The sequence below is a fragment of the Hyperolius riggenbachi genome, chromosome 2 (assembly GCF_040937935.1).
Source record: "Hyperolius riggenbachi isolate aHypRig1 chromosome 2, aHypRig1.pri, whole genome shotgun sequence".
NCBI lineage: Eukaryota > Metazoa > Chordata > Amphibia > Anura > Hyperoliidae > Hyperolius > Hyperolius riggenbachi.
In genome coordinates this window covers 18,726,613-18,748,973 of record NC_090647.1, presented here as the reverse complement: position 1 = coordinate 18,748,973, position 22,361 = coordinate 18,726,613, and the positions used below count along the sequence as shown (strand labels likewise).

The 22,361-nt window shown below is 47.5% G+C and overlaps 1 protein-coding gene across 1 annotated transcript in view; it reads left to right on the top strand.

Annotated features, from left to right (window-relative positions):
• The first annotated feature begins 14,444 nt into the window (after positions 1 to 14,444).
• The window catches only part of LOC137542534 (ecto-ADP-ribosyltransferase 5-like), a 118,993-nt gene continuing 111,076 nt past the window's right edge, over positions 14,445 to 22,361 (top strand). The window contains exon 1 of the mRNA XM_068264527.1: positions 14,445 to 14,503. Within this exon, the coding sequence (XP_068120628.1) occupies positions 14,490 to 14,503 (14 nt within the window). The 5' untranslated portion in view covers positions 14,445 to 14,489. The remainder of the gene's footprint in view (positions 14,504 to 22,361) is intronic.

Below are 22,361 nucleotides of genomic sequence, written 5' to 3'. Positions count from 1 at the left end.
CCCTCAGATAGCCCTCAGACCCACCCTGATCACCTCCCCAGTGCATTGCTTGCATCTATTTCCCCTTCTAATCACACCCTGAGACACCCATCAATCACCACCTGTCACCACCTGTCACCCGCTAGCATACCTACCCATCAGATCAGGCCCTAATTTGCCCCGTTTTGGCTCCTGATCACTCGGTCAAAACCTCAGATCCCCCCCAGACCCCCTTCCAATCACCTCCCCAGTGCATTGATTGCATCTATTCCCCCCTCTAATCACACCCTGAGACAACCATAAATCGCCTCCTGTCACCACCTGTCACCCGCTAGCACACCTACCTATCAGATCAGGCCCTAATCTGCCCCCTGCGGACTTCTGATCACCCGGCCAAACCCTCACCCGCCCCATCGCAGTGACAGAATTTTTTTTCTGATCACTGCTGGCCTCTACGACTTAATTGTGACTGAGACCAACCGTTATGCCACACAATATGCAACCGCCAATCCAAGAAGCTACCATGCCCAGCCTTTTCGGTGGAAACCACTCCAAGTTTCCGAACGTAACATTTTTTGGGGCCTTCTCCTTAACATGGGTCTAGTCAAAAAGAATGTATTGCAGACGGTCTTATTGGTCTACGCACCCAATACATCACATGCCCATGTTCTCTGCTACCATGTCCAGGTCACGATTTGAAAACATCCTACGCTTCCTGCACTTCAGTGCCAATACGACCTGTCATCTAAGAGGCCACTCTGCTTATGACCAGTTCCAAAAAATTTGGCCCCCCATAGACCACCTGTCATCAAAATTTGCAGATGCTTATACCCCTGAACAGTCATTTTGAGGCATTTGGTTTCCAGACTACTCCTCACGTTTTTGGGCCCCTAAAATGCCAGGGCAGTATAGAAACCCCACAAGTGACCCCATTTTAAAAGAAGACACCCCAAGGTATTCTGTTAGGTGTATAATGAGTTCATAGAAGATTTTATTTTTTGTCACAAGTTAGTGGAAAATGACACTCTGTGAAAAAAAAACAATAAAAATCAATTTCCGCTAACTTGCGACAAAAAATAAAATCTTCTATGAACTCACCATACACCTAACGGAATACCTTGGGGTGTCCTCTTTCTAAAATGGGGTCACTTGTGGGGTTCCTATACTGCTCTGGCATTGTAGGGGCCCTAAACCGTGAGGAGTAGTCTATAAACCAAATGCCTCAAAATGACCTGTGAAATCCTAAAGGTACTCATAGGACGTTGGACCCCTTAGCGCACCTAGGCTGAAAAAAAAGTGTCACACATGTGTTATCGCCGTACTCAGGAGAAGTAGTATAATGTGTTTTGGGGTGTATTTTTACACATACCCATGCTGGGTGGGAGAAATATCTCTGTAAATGGACAATTGTGTGTAAAAAAAAATAAAAAAAAATCTCATTTACAGAGATATTTCTCCCACCCAGCATGGGTATGTGTAAAAATACACCCCAAAACACATTATACTATTTCTCCTGAGTACGGCGATACCACATGTGTAACACTTTTTTGCAGCCTAGGTGCGCTAAGAGGCCCAAAGTCCTATGAGCACTTTTAAGCTTTACAGGGGTGCTTACAATTTAGCACCCCCCAAAATGCTAAGACAGTAAACACACCCCACAAATGACCCCATTTTGGAAAGTAGACACCCCAAAGTATTCAGAGAGGGGCATGGTGAGTCCATGGCAGATTTCATTTTTTTGTCACAAGTTAGCAGAAATGGAAACTTTTTTTTTATTTTATTTTTTTTGTCACAAAGTGTCATTTTCCGCTAACTTGTGACAAAAAATAAAATATTCTATAAACTCACTATGCCTCTTAGTGAATAATTTAGGATGTTTTCTTTCCAAAATTGGGGGGTCATTTGGGGGGTATTTATACTATCCTGGAATTCAAGCACCTCATGAAACATGACAGGTGCTCAAAAAAGTATTTTGGCACCATAGTTTGTAAACATTATAACTTCTACCCAAACCAATAAATATACGCTGAATGGTTTTTTTTTTTTTTTTTTTTTTTTTATGAAAGACATGTAGCACAATAAATTTGAACAAAAATGTATACGGAAATGTTACTTTATTTGACAAATTTTATCACAGAAAGTTAAAAAAATCATTTTTTTTGACAAAATTCATGTCTTTTTTGATGAATATAATAAAAACTAAAAATCGCAGCAGCAATCAAATAGCACCAAAAGAAAGCTGTATTAGGGACAAGAAAAGGAGGTAAAATTCATTTAGATGGTAGGTTGTATGACCGAGCAATAAACCGTTAAAGCTGCAGTGGTCTGAATGGGAAAAAAGGCTCTGGTCCTTAAGGGGTGAAAAGACTGCAGTCCTTAAGTGGTTAAAGGGTACATGTGGCAAATAAAATAAAATATAATCAGATTCAGGTTTACTTACCTGGTGCTTCCTCCAGCCCATGGAAGCCTAGGTGTCTCTTGCTGCAGCCCAGCTCTAAGCCAGTTTCTTGGGGTCCCCTCCGTAGCAGCAACCAACCCAGCCAGGTCAGCGGCTTCTGTGCATGGTCGAGGGAATGTCCGAAGAGAGCTACTTACCTGGGGCTTCCTGCAGCTCCTGCCAGCCGTCCTGTGCCCTCGGTGGCCTGGGGGTCCCCTCTGGTGCAGATGCCGACCTCACCAGGCTGGCATCTACTGCGCCTGCATGAGCGGCTCTTGCAGTCGTTCTAACATCATTCGGACTGTACTGCACAGGCATAGCGCCTCTCTTCCTCATTCCTGCAGGCATGTATGGGGTCACCATAGCTGGAGGGGAGGGGACACACATTGGGGTCTCACCTGACCCAGGTAGGACACAGGAGGCAGCACCATGCTCTACACCCTGGACTTCTACCCACCATGCCTCTCTTCCTCATTCCCTGCAGGCATGTATGGGGTCACCATAGCTGGAGGGGAGGGGACACACATTGGGGTCTCACCTGACCCAGGTAGGACACAGGAGGCAGCACCATGCTCTACACCCTGGACTTCTACCCACCATGCCTCTCTTCCTCATTCCCTGCAGGCATGTATGGCGTCACCATAGCTGGAAGGGAGGGGACACAGGAGGCAGCCCCATGCTCTACACTCCGGACTTCTCCCCACGGGGTCTCCCTTCCTCATTCCCTGCAGGCATGTATGGGGTCACGATAGCTGGAGTGTACACACAGCAGGGTCTTACCTAATCCAGGCAGGACACAGGAGGCATCACCATGCTCTACACTCCGGACTTCTCCCCACGGGGTCTCCCTTCCTCATTCCCTGCAGGCATGTATGGGCGGGGTCACCATAGCTGGAGGGGTGGGGACCCAGGAGGCAGCCCCATGCTCTACACTCCGGACTCCTCCCCACGGGGTCTCCCTTCCTCATTCCCTGCAGGCATGTATGGGCGGGGTCACCATAGCTGGAGGGGTGGGGACCCAGGAGGCAGCCCCATGCTCTACACTCCGGACTTCTCCCCACGGGGTCTCCCTTCCTCATTCCCTGCAGGCATGTATGGGGTCACCATAGCTGGAGTGTACACACAGCAGGGTCTTACCTAATCCAGGCAGGACACAGGAGGCATCACCATGCTCTACACTCCGGACTTCTCCCCACGGGGTCTCCCTTCCTCATTCCCTGCAGGCATGTATGGGCGGGGTCACCATAGCTGGAGGGGTGGGGACCCAGGAGGCAGCCCCATGCTCTACACTCCGGACTTCTCCCCACTAGTTCTCCCTTCCTCATTCCCTGCAGGCATGTATGGGCGGGGTCACCATAGCTGGAGGGGTGGGGACCCAGGAGGCAGCCCCATGCTCTACACTCTGGACTTCTCCCCACTGGTTCTCCCTTCCTCATTCCCTGCATGCACGTATGGGGTCACCATAGTTGGTATGGAGGAGCCACACACTTTGGGGGCCCCTACAGGCTCTGTGGCCCTGGGGCAATTGCCTCCTTTGCCTCTATGGAAGTGCTGTCCCTGTCCTGGGTCGTACCATATGGTAGCCGGACATGCTGAAAGTGAAATGCATCTGCAGTGGGGAGGTGTTTTGTAAGTGTGTATGGGGGTGATTTGGGGCAGATGCCAGGTCATGAGGGTAAACATTAATTGTGATAATTAGTGATAAAGTTATTGGTGAATGAATGGGAGGTAGAAAATTGATTGGATGCATAAGATGAAAAACAACTAAAGGCTGAAGTGGTTAAAGGGAACCAGAGACAGAGCAAATAAAAAAATAGGAAACAATTTTATACATACCTGGGGCTTCTGAAGTCCCCCGTGGCAGGGGATTCAAACGAGGGAGCTAGAGCTGCACCGAGGGCACCAGGAGAGGAGAGGGAAGGCTTGTTGTGACCCAGAGCCTTCCCTCTACTTAGGTAAATATCTTTTCTTTATAATATACGATTCCCATTGACTTTAAAAATGGTCTGATTGGTTCAAGGGGCACTTAGACAGAGCAATGTATTCAACTGAAAACCCACTTTTTATGGACATTGTTTTGGACATCCTGATTGGCTTGACCGCTTAAGTTTGGAAAAACCATATATGGCCCAAACTAAAAAATACCCCCATGGAGGTAGTTATAACAGATTTGGAGGGAAGGAGGTGCCTCGAAAAATATAAAATATTTAAAGCAGTTTAAAAGGTGAGAGGAACTTATCTTAGGAAAAGAAACATAGTTCAAGCAATTTGATTGAAAAAAACAAAACAAAAACAAAACAAAACTAGACAACACATTTCACTGGTTTCAACCCAATTCTTAAGGTCAGTGAACAGTGTCTGAAGATAAGTATCGCATGGCTCAGAGTGCCTGTAGCTACAGGTGCACTCTGCCATGTGATAGCTACAGGCCCACCCAGCCATAACCCTCGCCATGCGATTCTTACCTTCACTGTTCACTGACATGAGAAAGTGGGTTGATACGTGTTGTCGGGTATTTTTTTCAAAAAAATTACCTCTTTTCTTATGTGAACTGCCTAATAGTGTACACATTACTCAGTGTGCTCACTGTTGGCTCATGACAAGACCACCTCAGTAGAGAGGGCCCGTACGGTTCGCTGGCGAACGGTTCCAGGCGACCTTCGGGTGGTTCACGTTCGCGGAGAACCGCAAACTTTTGCGGAAGTTTGTTTCGCCCCCATAATGGACCATTAGGGTCAACTTTGAACCTTTATATCACAGTCAGCAGGCACATTGTAGCCAATCAGGCTACACTCACTCCTGGAGCCACTCCCCCCGTATATAAGGCAGGCTCCGCCGGCCATTACACTCACTGTGCCTGCAATAGTGAGAGAAAGGCAAGCTGCTCCAGACTGTCTCTCATAGGGAAAGATTAGTTAGGCTCTTGGCTTGTTAGCTTGCTCCTGGCTGATTTTTTTTTTTGCTAAAATAGCACCCCACAACAGCTCTTTTGAGAGCTAATGTTGTTATTGTGATCTATTTTTTTTGTGTGTGCTGCCCACTGACACTGCATTATACCGGCCTATCTGTTGCAGCTGGACCTTGGTAATCGCTATACTGTGCCAGGCCCTGTCTAACTATCTATACTGGGACACCTACCTATGCCTAGCTAACTACTGGGGCACCCACCTACCTATATGGGGACACCTACCTATGCCTAGCTAACTACTGGGGCACCCACCTACCTATACTGGGACACCTACCTATGCCTAGCTAACTACTGGGGCACCCACCTACCTATACGGAACACCTACCTATGCCTAGCTAACTACTGGGGCACCTACCTACCGATACGGGAACACCTACCTATGCCTAGCTAACTTCTGGGGCACCGACCTAACTATACGGGGACACCCACCTATGCCTAGCTAACTACTGGGGCACCCACCTACCTATACGGGAACACCTACCTATGCCTAGCTAACTACTGGGGCACCCACCTACCTATACGGGAACACCTACCTATGCCTAGCTAACTACTGGGGCACTCACCTACCTATATGGGAACACCTACCTATGCCTAGCTAACTACTGGGGCACCCACCTACCTATACGGGAACACCTACCTTTGCCTAGCTAACAACTGGGGCACCCACCTACCTATACGGGAACACCTACCTATGCCTAGCTAACTACTGGGGCACCTACCTACCTATACGGGAACACCTACCTATGCCTAGCTAACTACAGAGGCACCCACCTACGTATACGGGAGCACCTACCTATGCCTACCTACTTATACTGGGGCACCTACCTACCTATACGGGAACACCTACCTATGCCTACCTACCTACTGGGGAACCCACCTACCTATACAGGAACACCTACCTATGCCTAGGTAGCTACTGGGGCACCTACCTATCTATACGGGAACACCTACCTATGCCTAGCTAACTACTGGGGCACCCACCTACCTATACGGGAACACCTACCTATGCCTAGCTAACTACTGGGGCACCCACCTACCTATACGGGAACACCTACCTATGCCTAGATAACTACTGGGGCACCTACCTACCTATACGGAAACACCTACCTATGCCTAGCTAACTACAGCGGCACCCACCTACGTATACGGGAGCACCTACCTATGCCTACCTACCTATACTGGGGCACCTACCTACCTATACGGGAACACCTACCTATGCCTACCTACCTACTGGGGAACCCACCTACCTATACAGGAACACCTACCTATGCCTAGCTAACTACTGGGGCACCTACCTACCTATACGGGAACACCTACCTATGACTAGCTAACTACAGGGGCACCCACCTACGTATATGGGAGCACCTACCTATGCCTACCTACCTATACTGGGGTACCTACCTAACTATACAGGGACACCCACCTATGCCTAGCTAACTACTGGGGCACCCACCTACCTATACGGGAACACCTACCTATGCCTAGCTAACTACTGGGGCACCCACCTACCTATACAGGAACACCTACCTATGCCTAGCTAACTACTGGGGCACCCACCTACCTATACGGGAACACCTACCTATGCCTAGCTAACTACTGGGGCACCCACCTACCTATACAGGAACACCTACCTCTGCCTAGCTAACTACTGGGGCACCCACCTACCTATACGGGAACACCTACCTATGCCTAGCTAACTACTGGGGCACCCACCTATCTATACGGGAACAATTACTTATTCCAAGCTAACTTCTGGGGCACCTACTTAACTAAACGGGGACACCTACCTATGCCTAGCTAACTACTGGGACACCTACCTATGCCTATCTACTATATGGGCTTGAAAATCGCTATCGCCTGCACTCTGGCCATGATGCGCACCAGTCCAGCACGGCCGTCACTACGTAAACAGCTGTTTGCAGTGCGTTACATCGTGAGTTTGGTATGTCAGTGTGAAGCAGAACTCTAATTACACTCCCTGATTGATGTATACACACGCAAGATGTTTGAAAGCACTTTAGGTCTGCAATTTAGCATTCAATATGATTTCTGCCCTTAAAACGCTGCTTTGCATCCAATCCAGATTTTTCCCCGGGACTTTTGGCATGTATCCCACTCCGCCATGCCCCCCTCCAGGTGTTAGACCCCTTGACACATCTTTTCCATCACTTTTCTGGCCAGCATGAGTGTTTCTAGTTTTCCAAGTTCGCATCCCCATTGAAGTCTATTGGGGGTCGCAAAAGTTCGCGCGAACCGAACTTTCCGCGGAAGTTAGCGATCTCGGTTCGCAAACCGAAAATCGGAGGTTCGGGCCATCTCTACAGCTCAGGCAATAATCAGGTGTGTGTACGTCACCCAGCAACCCCCCCTACCCGTGAGCGATCTGCCAGATGGTTTTACTCACGCTCAGTGACGCAGATCCCCCGCCGATCCCATTATTTTTGCCGTTCCCCTGCCCACCCATGTGGCGTCACATACGTCAAAGGTGTGTATGCAGCCTTAGCCATAGACCCTGAACAAGCATGCAGATCAGATGATTCTGACTGAAATTTGACTGGATTAGCTGCATGCTTGTTTCAGGTGTGTGATCCAGACACCACTGCAGCCGAAGAGATCAGCAGGACTGCCAGGCAACTGGTATTGTTTAACAAGAAATAAATGGCAGCTGAAGTAAAATTGATTGTTTATAACAAAATGACCACCTGTAAGCCATATTGCACACTTTCTTTATAATATACAGTGCAGACCAAAAGTTTGGACACATTCTCATTCAAAGAGTTGTCTTTATTTTCATGACTATGAACATTGTAGATTCACACTGAAGGCATCCAAACTATGAATTAACACATGTGGAAGTATAGTACATAACCAAAAAGTGTGAAGCAACTGAAAATATGACATATATAAATAATAGAGTAAGTGCCTCAACCTTCAAGCAAGAAGAAGAAGTAGCGCCCTGCCCCCAGGGCCGGTCCAAGCAAGAAGAAGGGGCCGGTCCAAGCAAGAAGAAGAAGTAGTGCCCTGCCCCCAGGGCCGGTCCAAGCAAGAAGAAGAAGTAGTGTCATATCAAACCAAGGGCAAAGAGGGATAATTTGCATATTCAGTAGCAGTGCATTGTGGGTAACCACAAATGTTCACTTATAGCTGAATTATTGCAGATTTGCTTCTGTTTTAAGAATGAAAATTACACCAAGCTTTGCTTTTTTTAGTAGGAGGACTTTTTGGTCCCTTTTATCCCCCTATACATTCTTAGTAGTTTGGGTCACCCTGAGCTGCTTGGTTACTCTGTTGTACTGGTCCAAGCCCTTTCTCATACAGCCATATCAATCCCTGCTATGGGTTGATGTGGACCAAATGTCTGAAATAGGCTGTCACATGTGGGTTTGATATGACTGTGTGAAACTTAAAGGCAACCTTAAGTGTGGCAAAAAAAAAAATGACATTTATGCACCTGGGTCTTCCCTCAGCCCCCTGTAGCCAATTGGTGCCCTCGCTGTGTCTCGGAGATCCTCCCGCCCTCGCCGTCAGGACCCGACAGACATGGGAACGCAAGTGATTCTTCGCGTTTCCAGCCACAATATTGCTCCCTATGCTGCTATTGCGGCCAGGAGGCTGCAATAGCAGCATAGGGGGCGATATTATGGCTGGGAACGCGAAGGATCACCTACGTTCCCATGCCTGTCGGCCGGTGACGGCCAAACCGTAAGTGGTCGCCGGCGAGGACGGGAGGATCTCCGAGACACGACGAGGGCACCGATCGGCTGCAGGGGGCTGAGGGAAGCCCCAGGTGAGTAAATGTCATTTTTTTGCCACACTTAAGGTTACCTTTAAAGCTATAGGCTTGCTTAACTTACCAAAGGTGAAAAGGAATAATTTGCATGTTTAGTAGCGGTGCATTGTGGGTAATCACAAATGTTCACTTATAGCTGAATTATTGCAGATTTTCTTCTGTTTTAAGAAGGCCAATTACACCAAGCTTTGATTTTTTTAGTAGAAGGTCTTTTTAGTCCCTTTTATCCACCTATACATTCCGAGTGGATTGGGTCACCCTGAGCTGCTGGGTTACTCTTTTGTACTGGTCCAAGCCCTATCTCATACAGTCTTATCAATCCCTGCCATGTACTGATGAGAACCAAAACTCTGACACAGGCTGTCACATGTGGGTTTAATATGGCTGTGTAAAATTTAAAGCTATAGGCTTGCTATACATCAGTTGTTCTGGATGCTTGCTTGGCTTACTAAGGGTGAAAAGGAATTATTTGCATATTTAATAGCAGTGCATTGTGGGTAACTACAAATGTTCACTTATAGCTGAATAATTGCATATTTCCTTCTGTTTTAGGAAGGCAAATTACACCAAGCTTTGCTTATTTTAGTAGGAGGTCTTTTTGGTCCCTTTTATCACCCTATACATTCCGAGTGGTTTGGGTCACCCTGAGCTGCTTGGTTACTCTGTTGTACTGGTCCAAGCCCTATCTCATACAGCTGTATCAATCCCTGCCATGTACTGATGAGGACCAAAAGTCTGAAACAGGCTGTCACATGTGGGTTTGATGTGACTGTGTAATAGAGATGGGAAGTTCGGATCTTTTCAATGATCCGGATGATTCGAATCGGATCATTGAAGAGATCCGGATCTTTGATCCGAATCTCGGATCATTTTACTAGGGAAGCATTCGGGGGTGAAATGACTAGCAGGACAGGTCTGTGGACAGGAGAAGGGGAGGGGGGTGGACACGCAGAGAAGGGGAGAAGACGGGCAGAGAGTGGACAGAGAAGGGAGGAGGGACGAGCAGAGAGCAGAAATGTTTGCACACAATACCCACATGCTGCAATCATGCTTTACATGTATTTCACCTATATGCTCATCTGTGTACTTTCAATGCAAACGTCGCACAGTGAAAGAAAGCATTCCCAGAAGATAAGTGCAGCTGTATAGAGCGAATGCAGGAGGATCATATTACGCTGCAATCACAGTGCCTGCAAAGTTACTGAGCTGTCCTGAGCCAAAACCTTCCAATGTGATCACTGTGCAGCACTACGGAACAGCCAGCCTATAATGAGCAGCACGTTATAGCCAGTATGTGTGCTCTACACATATCTGGCAGTGGCACCCATGTCCCCTCTACCTCTCTCATCTACCTGTCCCTGCAAGGCTGGCTCCCCTCCAACTCAGCGATCCATCCCTGCTCTGCTTCCAGGACCCCGCTGCCCGCTGAGAGGGGGCGTGTCGCTCCTGGCCCCGCCCCTTTTTGCGATCCGAATCACTCATTTTGATGATTCGGATGATCGACTCATAAAATAGATTCGGATCAAAGATCCGAATCGTTCATGATCCGGACAACACTACTGTGTAAAATTTAAAGCTATATGCTTGCTATACACCAGCGGCTCTGGATGCTTGCTTGGCTTACCAAGGGGGAAAAGGGGTAATTTGCATATTTAGCAGCAGTGCATTGTGGGTAACCACAAATGTTCACTTATAGCTGAATTATTACAGATTTCCTTCAGTTTTAAAAAGGCAAATTACACCAATACAGTGTGCGGCATTGCAGGAAGTGACGACAGTGGAACGCACGATGGAACACGGAAGAGGTGAGTCATCCCCACCCGCTGCCTCTTACTAATAGTGGCGGCTGCTACTGTGCTTAAGCTGGAGGGGGACCCAGGTGAGGGGGGCGCAGGTGGGGGGTGGGTTCCTGCTGAGCTTAAGCTGGAGGGAGAGCGCACATGGGGAACCCAGGTGAGGGGGGGGTTCCTCAAAAAGTGAAAGGTTGCCGGCACTACAGAGTCTCTAGCCGTGTTACTGGGAGAAAGGATGGACGGATGTTCTATAAGCCACCTTGATATTGTAACAGATACTGCGTGCTCATGACTAAAATAGCAAAACATTCACACTGGATCAGCCTCGGAAGAAGCACCGCCGTGCGAAACGGCCGTTAGGCTACCGTTTTTGCCCTGCACCCACCACCGCCACCTTTGATATGGTAGGACATCCTCCTCTTGCAACTGTTTGAATGCACAAGATGTTTGCACATGACGATTTTTCTACAGATGATGATGTTTTGTACCTACCTTTTTGAATGTCACAATTTTTGATACAGCAATGGTGATTTTATTCACAATCAGAAACACCATTAACCTCCCTGGCGGTAAGCCCGTGCTGAGCACGGGCTATGCCGCGCAGGGGGATTTCTCAGGCCCTTATGGGCCGATTTGTACACTTTTTGTTTTGCAACACGCAGCTAGCACTTTGCTAGCTGCGTGTGCAGTCTGATCGCCGCCGCTCCGCACCGATTAGGTGCCTCCGCTCGCCGCCTTAACTGCTGTACCACAGCAGTACTAACTGAAGCTGGCCTAGCATTTACCATTTATGCTCAATCCAAGAGAAAAATTAGACAAGACAAATAACATTTATATCACGCTTTTCTCCTGGCGGACTCAAAGCACCAGAGCTGCAGCCCCTAGGGCACGCTCTACAGGCAGTAGCAGTGTTAGGAAGACTTGCCTAAGGTCTCCTACTGAATAGGTGCTGGCTTACTAAACAGACAGAGCCGAGATGCGAACCCTGGTCTCCTGTGTCAGAGGCAGAGCCCTTAATCATTACACCATCCAGGCACTGCTTAAGGATCTAAGCCAGCACCTATTCAGTAGGAGACCTTAGGCAAGTCTTCCTAACACTGCTACTGCCTATAGAGCGTGCCCTAGTGGCTGCAGCTCTGGTGCTTTGAGTCCGCCAGGAGAAAAGCATGATATAAATGTTATTTGTCTTGTCTAATTTTACTCTTGGATTGAGCATAAATGGTAAATGCTAGGCGAGCTTCAGTCAGTACTGTTGTGGTACAGTGGTTAAGGTACTTGCCCACCACACAGTGAGACCCAGGTTCAATTCCCAGCCAATGTGAGTTGGTTTTTATGCTACAAATCCTTAAAGGGAACCTAAACTGAAAAGGATATGGATTTTTCCTTTTAAAATAATACCAGTTGCCTGAATCGCCTGCTGATCCGGTGTCTCTAATACTTTTAGCCACAGCCCCTGAACAAGCATGCAGATCAGGTGCTCTGACTGAAGTCAGACTGGATTAGCTGCATGCTTGTTTCAGGGTGTGATTCAGCCACTATTGCAGTCACAGAGACCAGCTGGAGTGTGCCCTAGTGGCTGCAGCACTGGTGCTTTGGGTCCGCCAGGAGAAAAGTGTGATATAAATGTTATTTGTCTTGTCTAATTCTTCTCTTGACAACTGTTGAACCCACAAGGCAAGGCCATGCCTAGCTGCGAATCCAGTGGCTGTATGGTGTAATGGTTAAGGGCTCTACCTCTGACACAGGAGACCAGGGTTCAAATCTTGGCTCTGTCTGTTCAGTAAGCCAGCACCTATTCAGTAGGAGACCTTAGGCAAGTCTTCCTAACACTGCTACTGCCTATAGAGTGTGCCCTAGTGGCTGCAGCACTGGTGCTTTGAGTCTGCCATGAGAAAAGTGTGATATAAATGTTATTTGTCTTGTCTAATTTTTCTCTTGGATTGAGCATAAATGGTAAATGCTAGGCCAGCTTCAGTTAGTACTGCTGTGGTACAGCAGTTAAGGTACTTGCCCACCACACAGTGAGACCTGGATTCAAATCCCACCCATGGTATATAGCTGGTTTTTGAAATACTGTCATGCCCTGGCAGATGAGACCCTCCTACCTCCGGGAGGAGGGTGGAGGGAGCCCACAGGAGGCTAATTAAAATCTCCCTAACAGAGTCTGTCAGCAGCTGTTCCTTAACTAATTAGTGTAGGCAGACAAGTGAGTCAAATGGCTCAAGGACCTTGCCTTGTATAAGGGGTGGGGCTCCAAGAGTGAGTGCAGTCTGATTGGCAATAATGTGCCTGCTGTCTGTGATGTAGAGGGTCACAGTTTTGCTCCATAGAGCATTATTGGGCGAATCGAACTTCCAGAAAAGTTCGCCTTTGGCAGGCGAACGCGAACCACCGAAGTTCGCCAGGAACTGTTCGCCGGCGAACCGTTCGGGACATCTCTAGTCTCTACATGCCTGGTTCCCACCGTGAAGCATAGGGGAGGAAGTGTGATGGTGTGGGGGTGCTTTGCTGGTGACACTGTTGGGGATTTATTCAAAATTGAAGGCATATTGAACCAGCATGGCTACCACAGCACCTTGCAGCGGCATGCTATTCCATCCGGTTTGTGTCTAGTTGGACCACCATTTATTTTTCAACAGGAAAATGACCCAAACACACTTCCAGGCTGTGTAAGGGCTATTTCTCCAGGAATGAGAGTGATGGGGTGCTGCGCCAGATGACCTGGCCTTCACAGTCACCAGACCTGAACCCAATCGAGATGGTTTGGGGTGAACTGGACAGCAGAGTAAAGGCAAAAGGACCAACAAGTGCTAAGCATCTCTTGGAACTCCTTCAAGACTGTTGGGAGACCATTTCAGGTGACTACCTCTTGAAGCTCTTCAAGAGAATGCCAAGAGTGTGCAAAGCAGTAATCAAAACAAAAGGTGGCTACTTTGAAGAACCTAGAATATGACATATTTTCAGCTGTTTCAGACTTTTTGGTTATGTACTATACTTCCACATGTGTTAATTCATAGTTTGGATGCCTTCTGTGTGAATCTACAATGTTCATAGTCATGAAAATAAAGAAAACTCTTTGAATGAGAAGTTGTGTCCAAACTTTTGGTCTGTACTGTACATTTATCCTCTGAAATAATCTTATTTTATCTTGTTATCTTGTTCCCAGTTTCACACAGGCTCATGACATAGGAATGTGCAGCTGTGGGATTTCAGGTTGGCACCTTGCAGATAAGAGACAACGCAGTGTCTCCCACAAGCTATAACCTTGACCTACACAGATCTATTGTCCACTGAACTGTCCATGAGCCAAGTAAATTTTTAACAAGCTTACCTATTATTATTATTCATAAATATTCATGTATTCATTTATGCATTTTGTATCATCCAATAAGTTAGTTAGCTCCTATGTTAGGAACCCAATCGGCGCTTTAGATAGGCGGAATAATTATAATCTGTAATTCATTTCAAAGTGTATATATGTGTGTTCCAAGCTTTCCCTGAACAGACATCGCTATTCTGTCAATGTCTCCTGTACAGTAAGTAAACTTCTACTATACTTCCAATAGACTGATCTATGATATTTCACAACACAGCCTCCATATTCCTCTCTCCTCAGGTTGACTTTAATAAGCCAAAGTAGTTATTGAGGTCTATTTGCATACAATTTTTATGTTATTTTTACATACTTGTTTTCAGTCCCAAAACTCATAAGCACACAACAAAACACATACAATAGGAGTCGCACCTAACAGAGGCACCATCACAGGAAAATACTCCAACAGCCAACTCAAACAAGACAGTCTCTGCATCCCACCACAAAAACCACAAGAAATTCAAACAGACCTGCAAACACAACTCTTTCTGCATGTAACACTGTACATTTTACCATCATTCACCCTATAAGGGAAACATATTCAATTCTTGACAATTGTCCCCTCATGCGAACACCCTCACTGCGTATACTGAAAAAGGGCACCTCTGTAATTTCATAGCTCCCAACTGTCTCTCTTTTGGAGGGACAGTCCCTCTTTGGGACCCAGTCCTCCTTTCTTCCTCATGTGTCCCTCTTTCAGGACTGATGTACAGATCTACTGTATGTAAATATATTTCTCTGCTGAAAAACATGTTTGATTGACTCTAAACTTTAGTCACATCCTTTACATTGATATATTTATTATTTTTAAATGTTAATACCAAGGACCAGTGTGGTTAGGGAAGCTCACCACGAACTCGTGATCTTGGATTAGCCGTGATACACAAGCATTATTTCAGTATTTGGCTTTGAAATCCGAAGCCATGGATTGATTTAGCACCACGGAACACGGCCACGACAGGCGTGATATATCCGGATGCATTCATGATTGTGAACACGGCAGGGAAAGCCGTGGTTAGGTCGTGATTAGCGAAAATGGGCGGAAATGACTTCCGTGGGCCAATCAGAGGCCCCCAGCCAGGCCCTAGCAACCAATCATCTATAAAAAGTGGCGGCCCTGATGAAAAGCTCCATCCTTGCTAGACTGTGGCACTGAGATGATCATCTCCAGGCCATTGTTGCTTCACCAAGTGCTTTTCATTGTTTTTACTCCTAGCATTGCTCTGATACTGTACTTGTCAGTTGTATTTAGCTAGCTAGCCTGTTAGTGATTTATTATTACTTCAGTTAGCTGTAGTCAGTGTAGTCATAGTGAGAGTGTACTGATTACTGTGCTTAGTGCAGGCAGGTTCAGGCTGATTATACTGCTGTAATACTGTTGTCCAGCCCGGCGGTCTACGCACGGCGACATGTGTCTGATGTTATACAGCCTTCCTGTGCACATAGGCTGAGGAATACACGCGCGCGCGCGGAGAGACAGAAGCTTTATGGGAAGCAGAGAGGGATCAGCTGACTCCCCTGGTCAGCAGATCCCAGGATGGATGCGGATTGGCTGGAAGGGACTGGGCAGCGCTGATCAGCGCTGCACTATATAACCTGTCGTCCCTCAGTCTCACGTTGTCTGCCGTTGTGAATACTTTATGTGTTAGCACACAGACCTTAGTCAGATCCTACAGTGTGTTAGAACTGGGAAGGACCTGGGAATTCACACTGATCTAGATTACTGTCTCAATGCTATGTTATGCTTTAGAATAGTTCCAGGGTGTTGTGACTACAGACCTCACACCCAAGCCTAGGATACTGTGTCAATGCTATGTTATGCTTTAGACTAGTTCCAGGGTGTTGTGACTACGGACCTCACACCCAAGCCTAGGATACTGTGTAAATGCTATGTTATGCTTTAGACTAGTTCCAGGGTGTTGTGACTACGGACCTCACACCCAAGCCTAGGATACTGTCAATGCTATGTTATGCTTTAGACTAGTTCCAGGGTGTTGTGACTACGGACCTCACACCCAAGCCTAGGATACGGTCTCAATGCTATGTTATGCTTTAGACTAGTTCCAGGGTGTTGTGACTACGGACCTCACACCCAAGCCTAGGTCACTCTATGTTAAGAGATAGACTACTTTCAGGGTATTGTGAATACTGATCTCACATCCCAGACAAGCACTGTGTACTTGCATTACCTTGGCCCGCCACTAGGGTGTAGAGAGCTAGGATCTCGCATCCAGTTAGGGCAAGTTTGTTCATATTAGCAGTGGTTTTCACTCAAAGTACTACTGTTTCTTCACTCATATCTCAGGTGTCCAGAGGTTAGACATACTTGGATTATTGGTGATGCTGCAGATCATCCATAATCTGGTGTATATCTGTATTAATGGTGATTCTGCAGATCACTAATAATCAGATTCTCTCTGCCTGTTGACTCCTTTCGTTACAGAACGGCAGACCCAAACAATATGGATCCACTTGACAGTCATCTGCTTGCACTCTCCACCTCGGTGGAGAATTGCATCAGCGTGCTGGATAGTCATCAGACCCAGATCAATGCTTTGTCTGGGTCTATACAAGCCCTTCAGACGACTGTTAACGCAGTGAGATCTCCTCTTGTTACAGACTTACGTATGCTTGTGCCCGAGAAGTTTTCTGGTCATAGATCTGACTTTCGAAACTTTAAAAATCGAGTGTTATCTTACTTTGAGTTGAGACCTAATGCATCAGGTACTGTCACACAGAGAGTTATCTTTATTAAGACACTATTGACTGGGGATTCCCAGACCTGGGCATATGGTCTTAAACCAGAGGATGGGGCCCTGACCTCTGTGGAGGAATTTTTCAAAGCTATGGCTATTATTTACGATGATCCGGACTTTGCTTCGACCGCTGAGCGGAAGCTCAAGATGTTGCGGCAAGGCAAATATTCGGTAGAGACTTATGCAGCTGAGTTCAGGAAGTGGGCGGTGTCAGCTAGATGGGGCTCATTTGCGTTATTGGATTGTTTCCTGTCAGGTTTATCAGATGCAATGTCTAATCTGATGTTAGGAGTTCCTGAGCCAAAAACCATTGATGAAGCCATTTCTCTAGCGATCAGAGTGGACCGTTGCCTACGGTACCAGAGACAAAGTCGGTGCAGGAGTAGTGTGAGATACGTTTCCTATGCTTCCTCTCCACCTACGTCACCTCCCCCTGAACCCATGCAGATTGGACGGTCAAAATTGTCCCGGGTTGAGCAGAGTCGTAGAAAGGCTGAACAACTCTGCTCGTACTGTGCAGAGGAGGGTCATAAAGTACTGAACTGTCCCAAAAAATCGGGAAACGCTGCCGCCTAGGAGTGGTCAAAGGTAACACCCTAGGCACGCAGAATTTACCTCTTAAAGACGATCGATTGCTCCTCCCATGCGCCATTTCATGGGAGGACCAAACAGTTTCTACTGAGGCCTTCCTCGACTCTGGCTCGGCCGCCAATTTTATTGACTATGATTTTGCTAAAAAATTGGGAATTCCTATTGTCCCATTAAGTCACAAGGTGTTAGTTACTGCGGTGGATGACTCTCCTCTGCAGAGTAAATACCCTCTGTCTCAGACCCCGGAGTTGGGGGTCACTATAGGGGTTTTACATAGAGAGAGTCTGCAGTATTTTGTCTTACGAATGGCAACTTCCACCATTATCCTTGGTTTGCCATGGTTGCGACTCCACGCCCCTCAGATTGATTGGGCCTCTGGTCAGCTAACGAGCTGGTCTACCCGCTGCTATCATCATTGTTTGGCGAAGGTAACCATGGGTAACACCAGAATTCAGGTGGAAGGATTGCCAGAGCACTATAAAGATTTTGCTGATGTTTTTTGTCCTAAATCAGCAGACAGACTACCCCCTCACCGTCCCTTCGATTGTCCGATTGACTTAAGATCTGGTTGTATGCCTCCTAGGGGTCACCTTTATACAGTGGTGTGAAAAACTATTTGCCCCCTTCCTGATTTCTTATTCTTTTGCATGTTTGTCACACTTAAATGTTTCTGCTCATCAAAAACCGTTAACAATTAGTCAAAGATAACATAATTGAAAACAAAATGCAGTTTTAAATTATGGTTTTTATTATTTAGTGAGAAAAATAACTCCAAATCGACATGGCCCTGTGTGAAAAAGTGATTGCCCCCCTTGTTAAAAAATAACTTAACTGTGGTTTATCACACCTGAGTTCAATTTCTGTAGTCACCCTCAGGCCTGATTACTGCCACACCTGTTTCAATCAAGAAATCACTTAAATAGGGGCCCTCTGACACAGAGAAGTAGACCAAAAGCACCTCAAAAGCTAGACATCATGCCAAGATCCAAAGAAATTCAGGAACAAATGAGAACAAAAGTACTGTAATTGAGATCTATCAGTCTGGTAAAGGTTATAAAGCCATTTCTAAAGCTTTGGGACTCCAGCGAACCACAGTGAGAGCCATTATCCACAAATGGCAAAAACATGGAACAGTGATGAACCTTCCCAGGAGTGGCCGGCCGACCAATATTACCCCAAGAGCGCAGAGAAAACTCATCCGAGAGGCCACAAAAGACCCCAGGACAACATCTAAAGAACTGCAGGCCTCACTTGCCTCAATTAAGGTCAGTGTTCACGACTCCACCATAAGAAAGAGACTGGGCAAAAACGGCCTGCATGGCAGATATCCAAGGCGCAAACCACTTTTAAGCAAAAAGAACATTAAGGCTCGTCTCAATTTTGCTAAAAAACATCTCAATGATTGGCAAGACTTTTGGGAAAATACCTTAAGGACCAACGAGACAAAAGTTGAAATTTTTGGAAGGTGCGTGTCCCGTTACATCTGGCGTAGAAGTAACACAGCATTTCAGCAAAAGAACATCATACCAACAGAAAAATATGGTGGTGGTAGTGTGATGGTCTGGGGTTGTTTTGCTGCTTCAGGACTTGGAAGGCTTGCTGTGATAGATGGAACCATGAATTCTACTGTCTACCAAAAAATCCTGATGGAGAATGTCCGGCCATCTGTTCGTCAACTCAAGCTGAAGCGATCTTGGGTGCTGCAGCAGGACAATGACTCAAAACACACCAGCAAATCCACCTCTGAATGGCTGAAGAAAAACAAAATGAAGACTTTGGAGTGGCCTAGTCAAAGTCCTGACCTGAATCCTATTGAGATGTTGTGGCATGACCTTAAAAAGGCGGTTCATGCTAGAAAACCCTCAAATAAAGCTGAATTACAACAATTCTGCAAAGATGAGTGGGCCAAAATTCCACCAGAGCGCTGTAAAAGACTCGTTGCAAGTTATCACAAACGCTTGATTGCAGTTATTGCTGCTAAGGGTGGCCCAACCAGTTATTAGGTTCAGGGGGCAATTTCTTTTTCACACAGCTCCATGTAGGTTTTGAGGTTTTTTTCTCACTAAATAATAAAAACCATCATTTAAAACTGCATTTTGTGTTCAATTATGTTATCTTTGGCTAATAGTTAACGGTTTTTGATGAGCAGATACATTTAAGTGTGACAAACATGCAAAAGAATAAGAAATCAGGAAGGGGGCAAATAGTTTTTCACACCACTGTAACTTGTCCGGGCCAGAGAAGTTGGCTATGCAGGAGTACATCAAAGAAAATTTAGCTAAGGGATTTATTCGCCCCTCCCGGTCACCTGCGGGCGCTGGGTTCTTTTTTGTAAAGAAAAAAGATGGAGGCCTCCGTCCCTGCATTGACTATCGGTCCTTCCAATTCGCCCACATTTCTCATGGCTGTTCCGTGACACCTCCTCTTCCTGATGCTGCGTGGGGGTTGTCATCAAGACATCCTCCGTAGCAGCCATTGGCGCTGTTGGGTCTAGTTCCCCCTGACACCGGGACAGCCCATCAGCGTTTTGGTGTCGGCTGCCTGCTTTGTGTCGGCTAACCTGGCTGATGGGTCTCGGGCAGCCGGCACGGCGGGAAAACCCATTGGAGCCTGCGGCTCGGTTCACCTGGACAGGTCGCTGTCCGCTACCCTCAGGTTTGACCCGACATGGACCGTCCTGGACAAGGCGTTTGCACCACTGCGTTTGGACGTGGCGTCTGCCAGGACTGCTGACAATGGGCAGTGAGTTGGGTAGGTCAACAGCCAGCCCACGCAGGGGTTCCATGCTAAGTGGCTGTGGACCTAAGGGAACCCCACGGGAATCCCTGGACCCTCCCAGCTCCTGACAGACGGCACAGGCTTTGCAGTAGTTTGCTACATCCCTGTTCATCCTGGGCCAATAAAACTGTTTCAGAACACAGGCAAGTGTCTTGCAGACACCTGAGTGCCCTGTCAGAGGACTACCATGTGTGGATTTCAGCACATGTCCCCTGAACGCACTCGGGACCACAAGCCATTTGATATTCGCATGTGATCTACCTGGAGGGGACTGTACAGACTCACTGTACAGTCTCCCACCTTCCCAGTACACCTTGAAAGCGGCCCCGTCTGTGAGGGACTCAGAGGCTTGCTGCCTGAGCACCTCCAGGCTTGGGTCGCTTTGTAGTGCTGCTGTGAGGACGCTGTCAGTTTCAGCCAACTGGCTCATGTCACACAAGGCCAGCGCCTGAAAGGTCTCATCCCTGCGGTCAGAGGAGGGGGAGGAGGCCGGAGCCCCCTCCACCTGTTCTGAGCTCGGGTTCTGAGCAGTACAGCTGCGTGGTACTGCTAGCACAGGTATACCTTCAGAATGGCACAGACTGGCATTACTCAAATCATCATTGCATGCATTAATGACAGTGACAGGCATAGACACATTTTCATTACGGACAGTTTGTACATTGAACACAGGTTCAGTTACATCTTCATTACAGACAGTTCGTGCATCAAACTCAGGTGCCTTTGAAGCAGGCACTATTGAACCTGGTACCCTTGAACTGGGCACATTCAACCCACCTCCCCCTGGTGCTCCCCCAAGTGTATAAAGTACCTGTTGGTGGGTGGAGAGTCCATCTCCTTCCGTGAGCAACAAGGCGGTCGTGGCAGGTTCGTAGTAGGACACAAGCTTGCCCAAATCAGTCCCCAGCAACACAGGGACTGGGAGATCCTTCACAACCCCAACAACCCTTTCTTGGACCCCTACTCCCCAGTCGAGCTTCACTCTCGCGTGGGCTATGTGTAAAAGGGTGCCCTCTACTCCAGTAAGGGCAAGGGATCGGCTGGAGCTGATGCTCTCCTTTGGCACAAGGTGTGAGTGAACTAACGTGATGTCAGCTCCGGTGTCTCGGAATCCGGTGACAACTTTGTCGTTCACTCTAACAGGCTGCTGCTGGTCGGTTCTGTCGCGGATTTCCTTTCCGCGGGCAAACAGAACAAAATCTGATGATCCAGGCTGTGGTTCGCTGGCGGGATGCCTCTGCTGTGGGTGAGGTACAGGTGATACAGGTGCTGCAGGTGCTGGTGGTGTCTGTCTCCGCTCCGGACAGTCGAATTTCATGTGTCCCGTCTTGTGGCAGTAGTGACAGGTGACCCCCTCAGGTGCTGCAGGCCTGGGTGCAGCAGCTGCGCTGGGTGGCCTCTGTGGCTGACGGCTCACAGGGGCAGGAGAGTCTGCCAGAGTATTGGGCTGACCTCCTCTCCAGCTGGATGGTGCAGTTCTGCGTGTGTCAGGCACCCACGTCGTTGCAAAGGTTTCAGCGAGGTCTGCAGCGACAGTTGCTGATGCAGGCTTGCGCTCAAGCACAAACTGTCATACATCTGCAGGGCAAATGTTCAGAAATTGTTCTAGGACTATCAAGTCCTCCAGGACATCATAAGACCCTTTGGTGAGGCCTAGAGTCCACTGGCGGAGTGTGATGAGCAAGCTGCTGACCACATCTCGATAAGAATCAGAAGACTTTTTCTGCCAGGACCTGAACTTTTTGCGATAGGCTTCTGGCGTCAGCTGGTACTTAGTAATGATAGCGTCTTTTATTGCGGCATAATCATTATCTTTTTCCGCAGGTAACTCTGCGAAAGCATCAAACGCTTTGTAGCGCAGCAAAGGTGTCAGATGTCTGGCCCACTGGTCTTGGG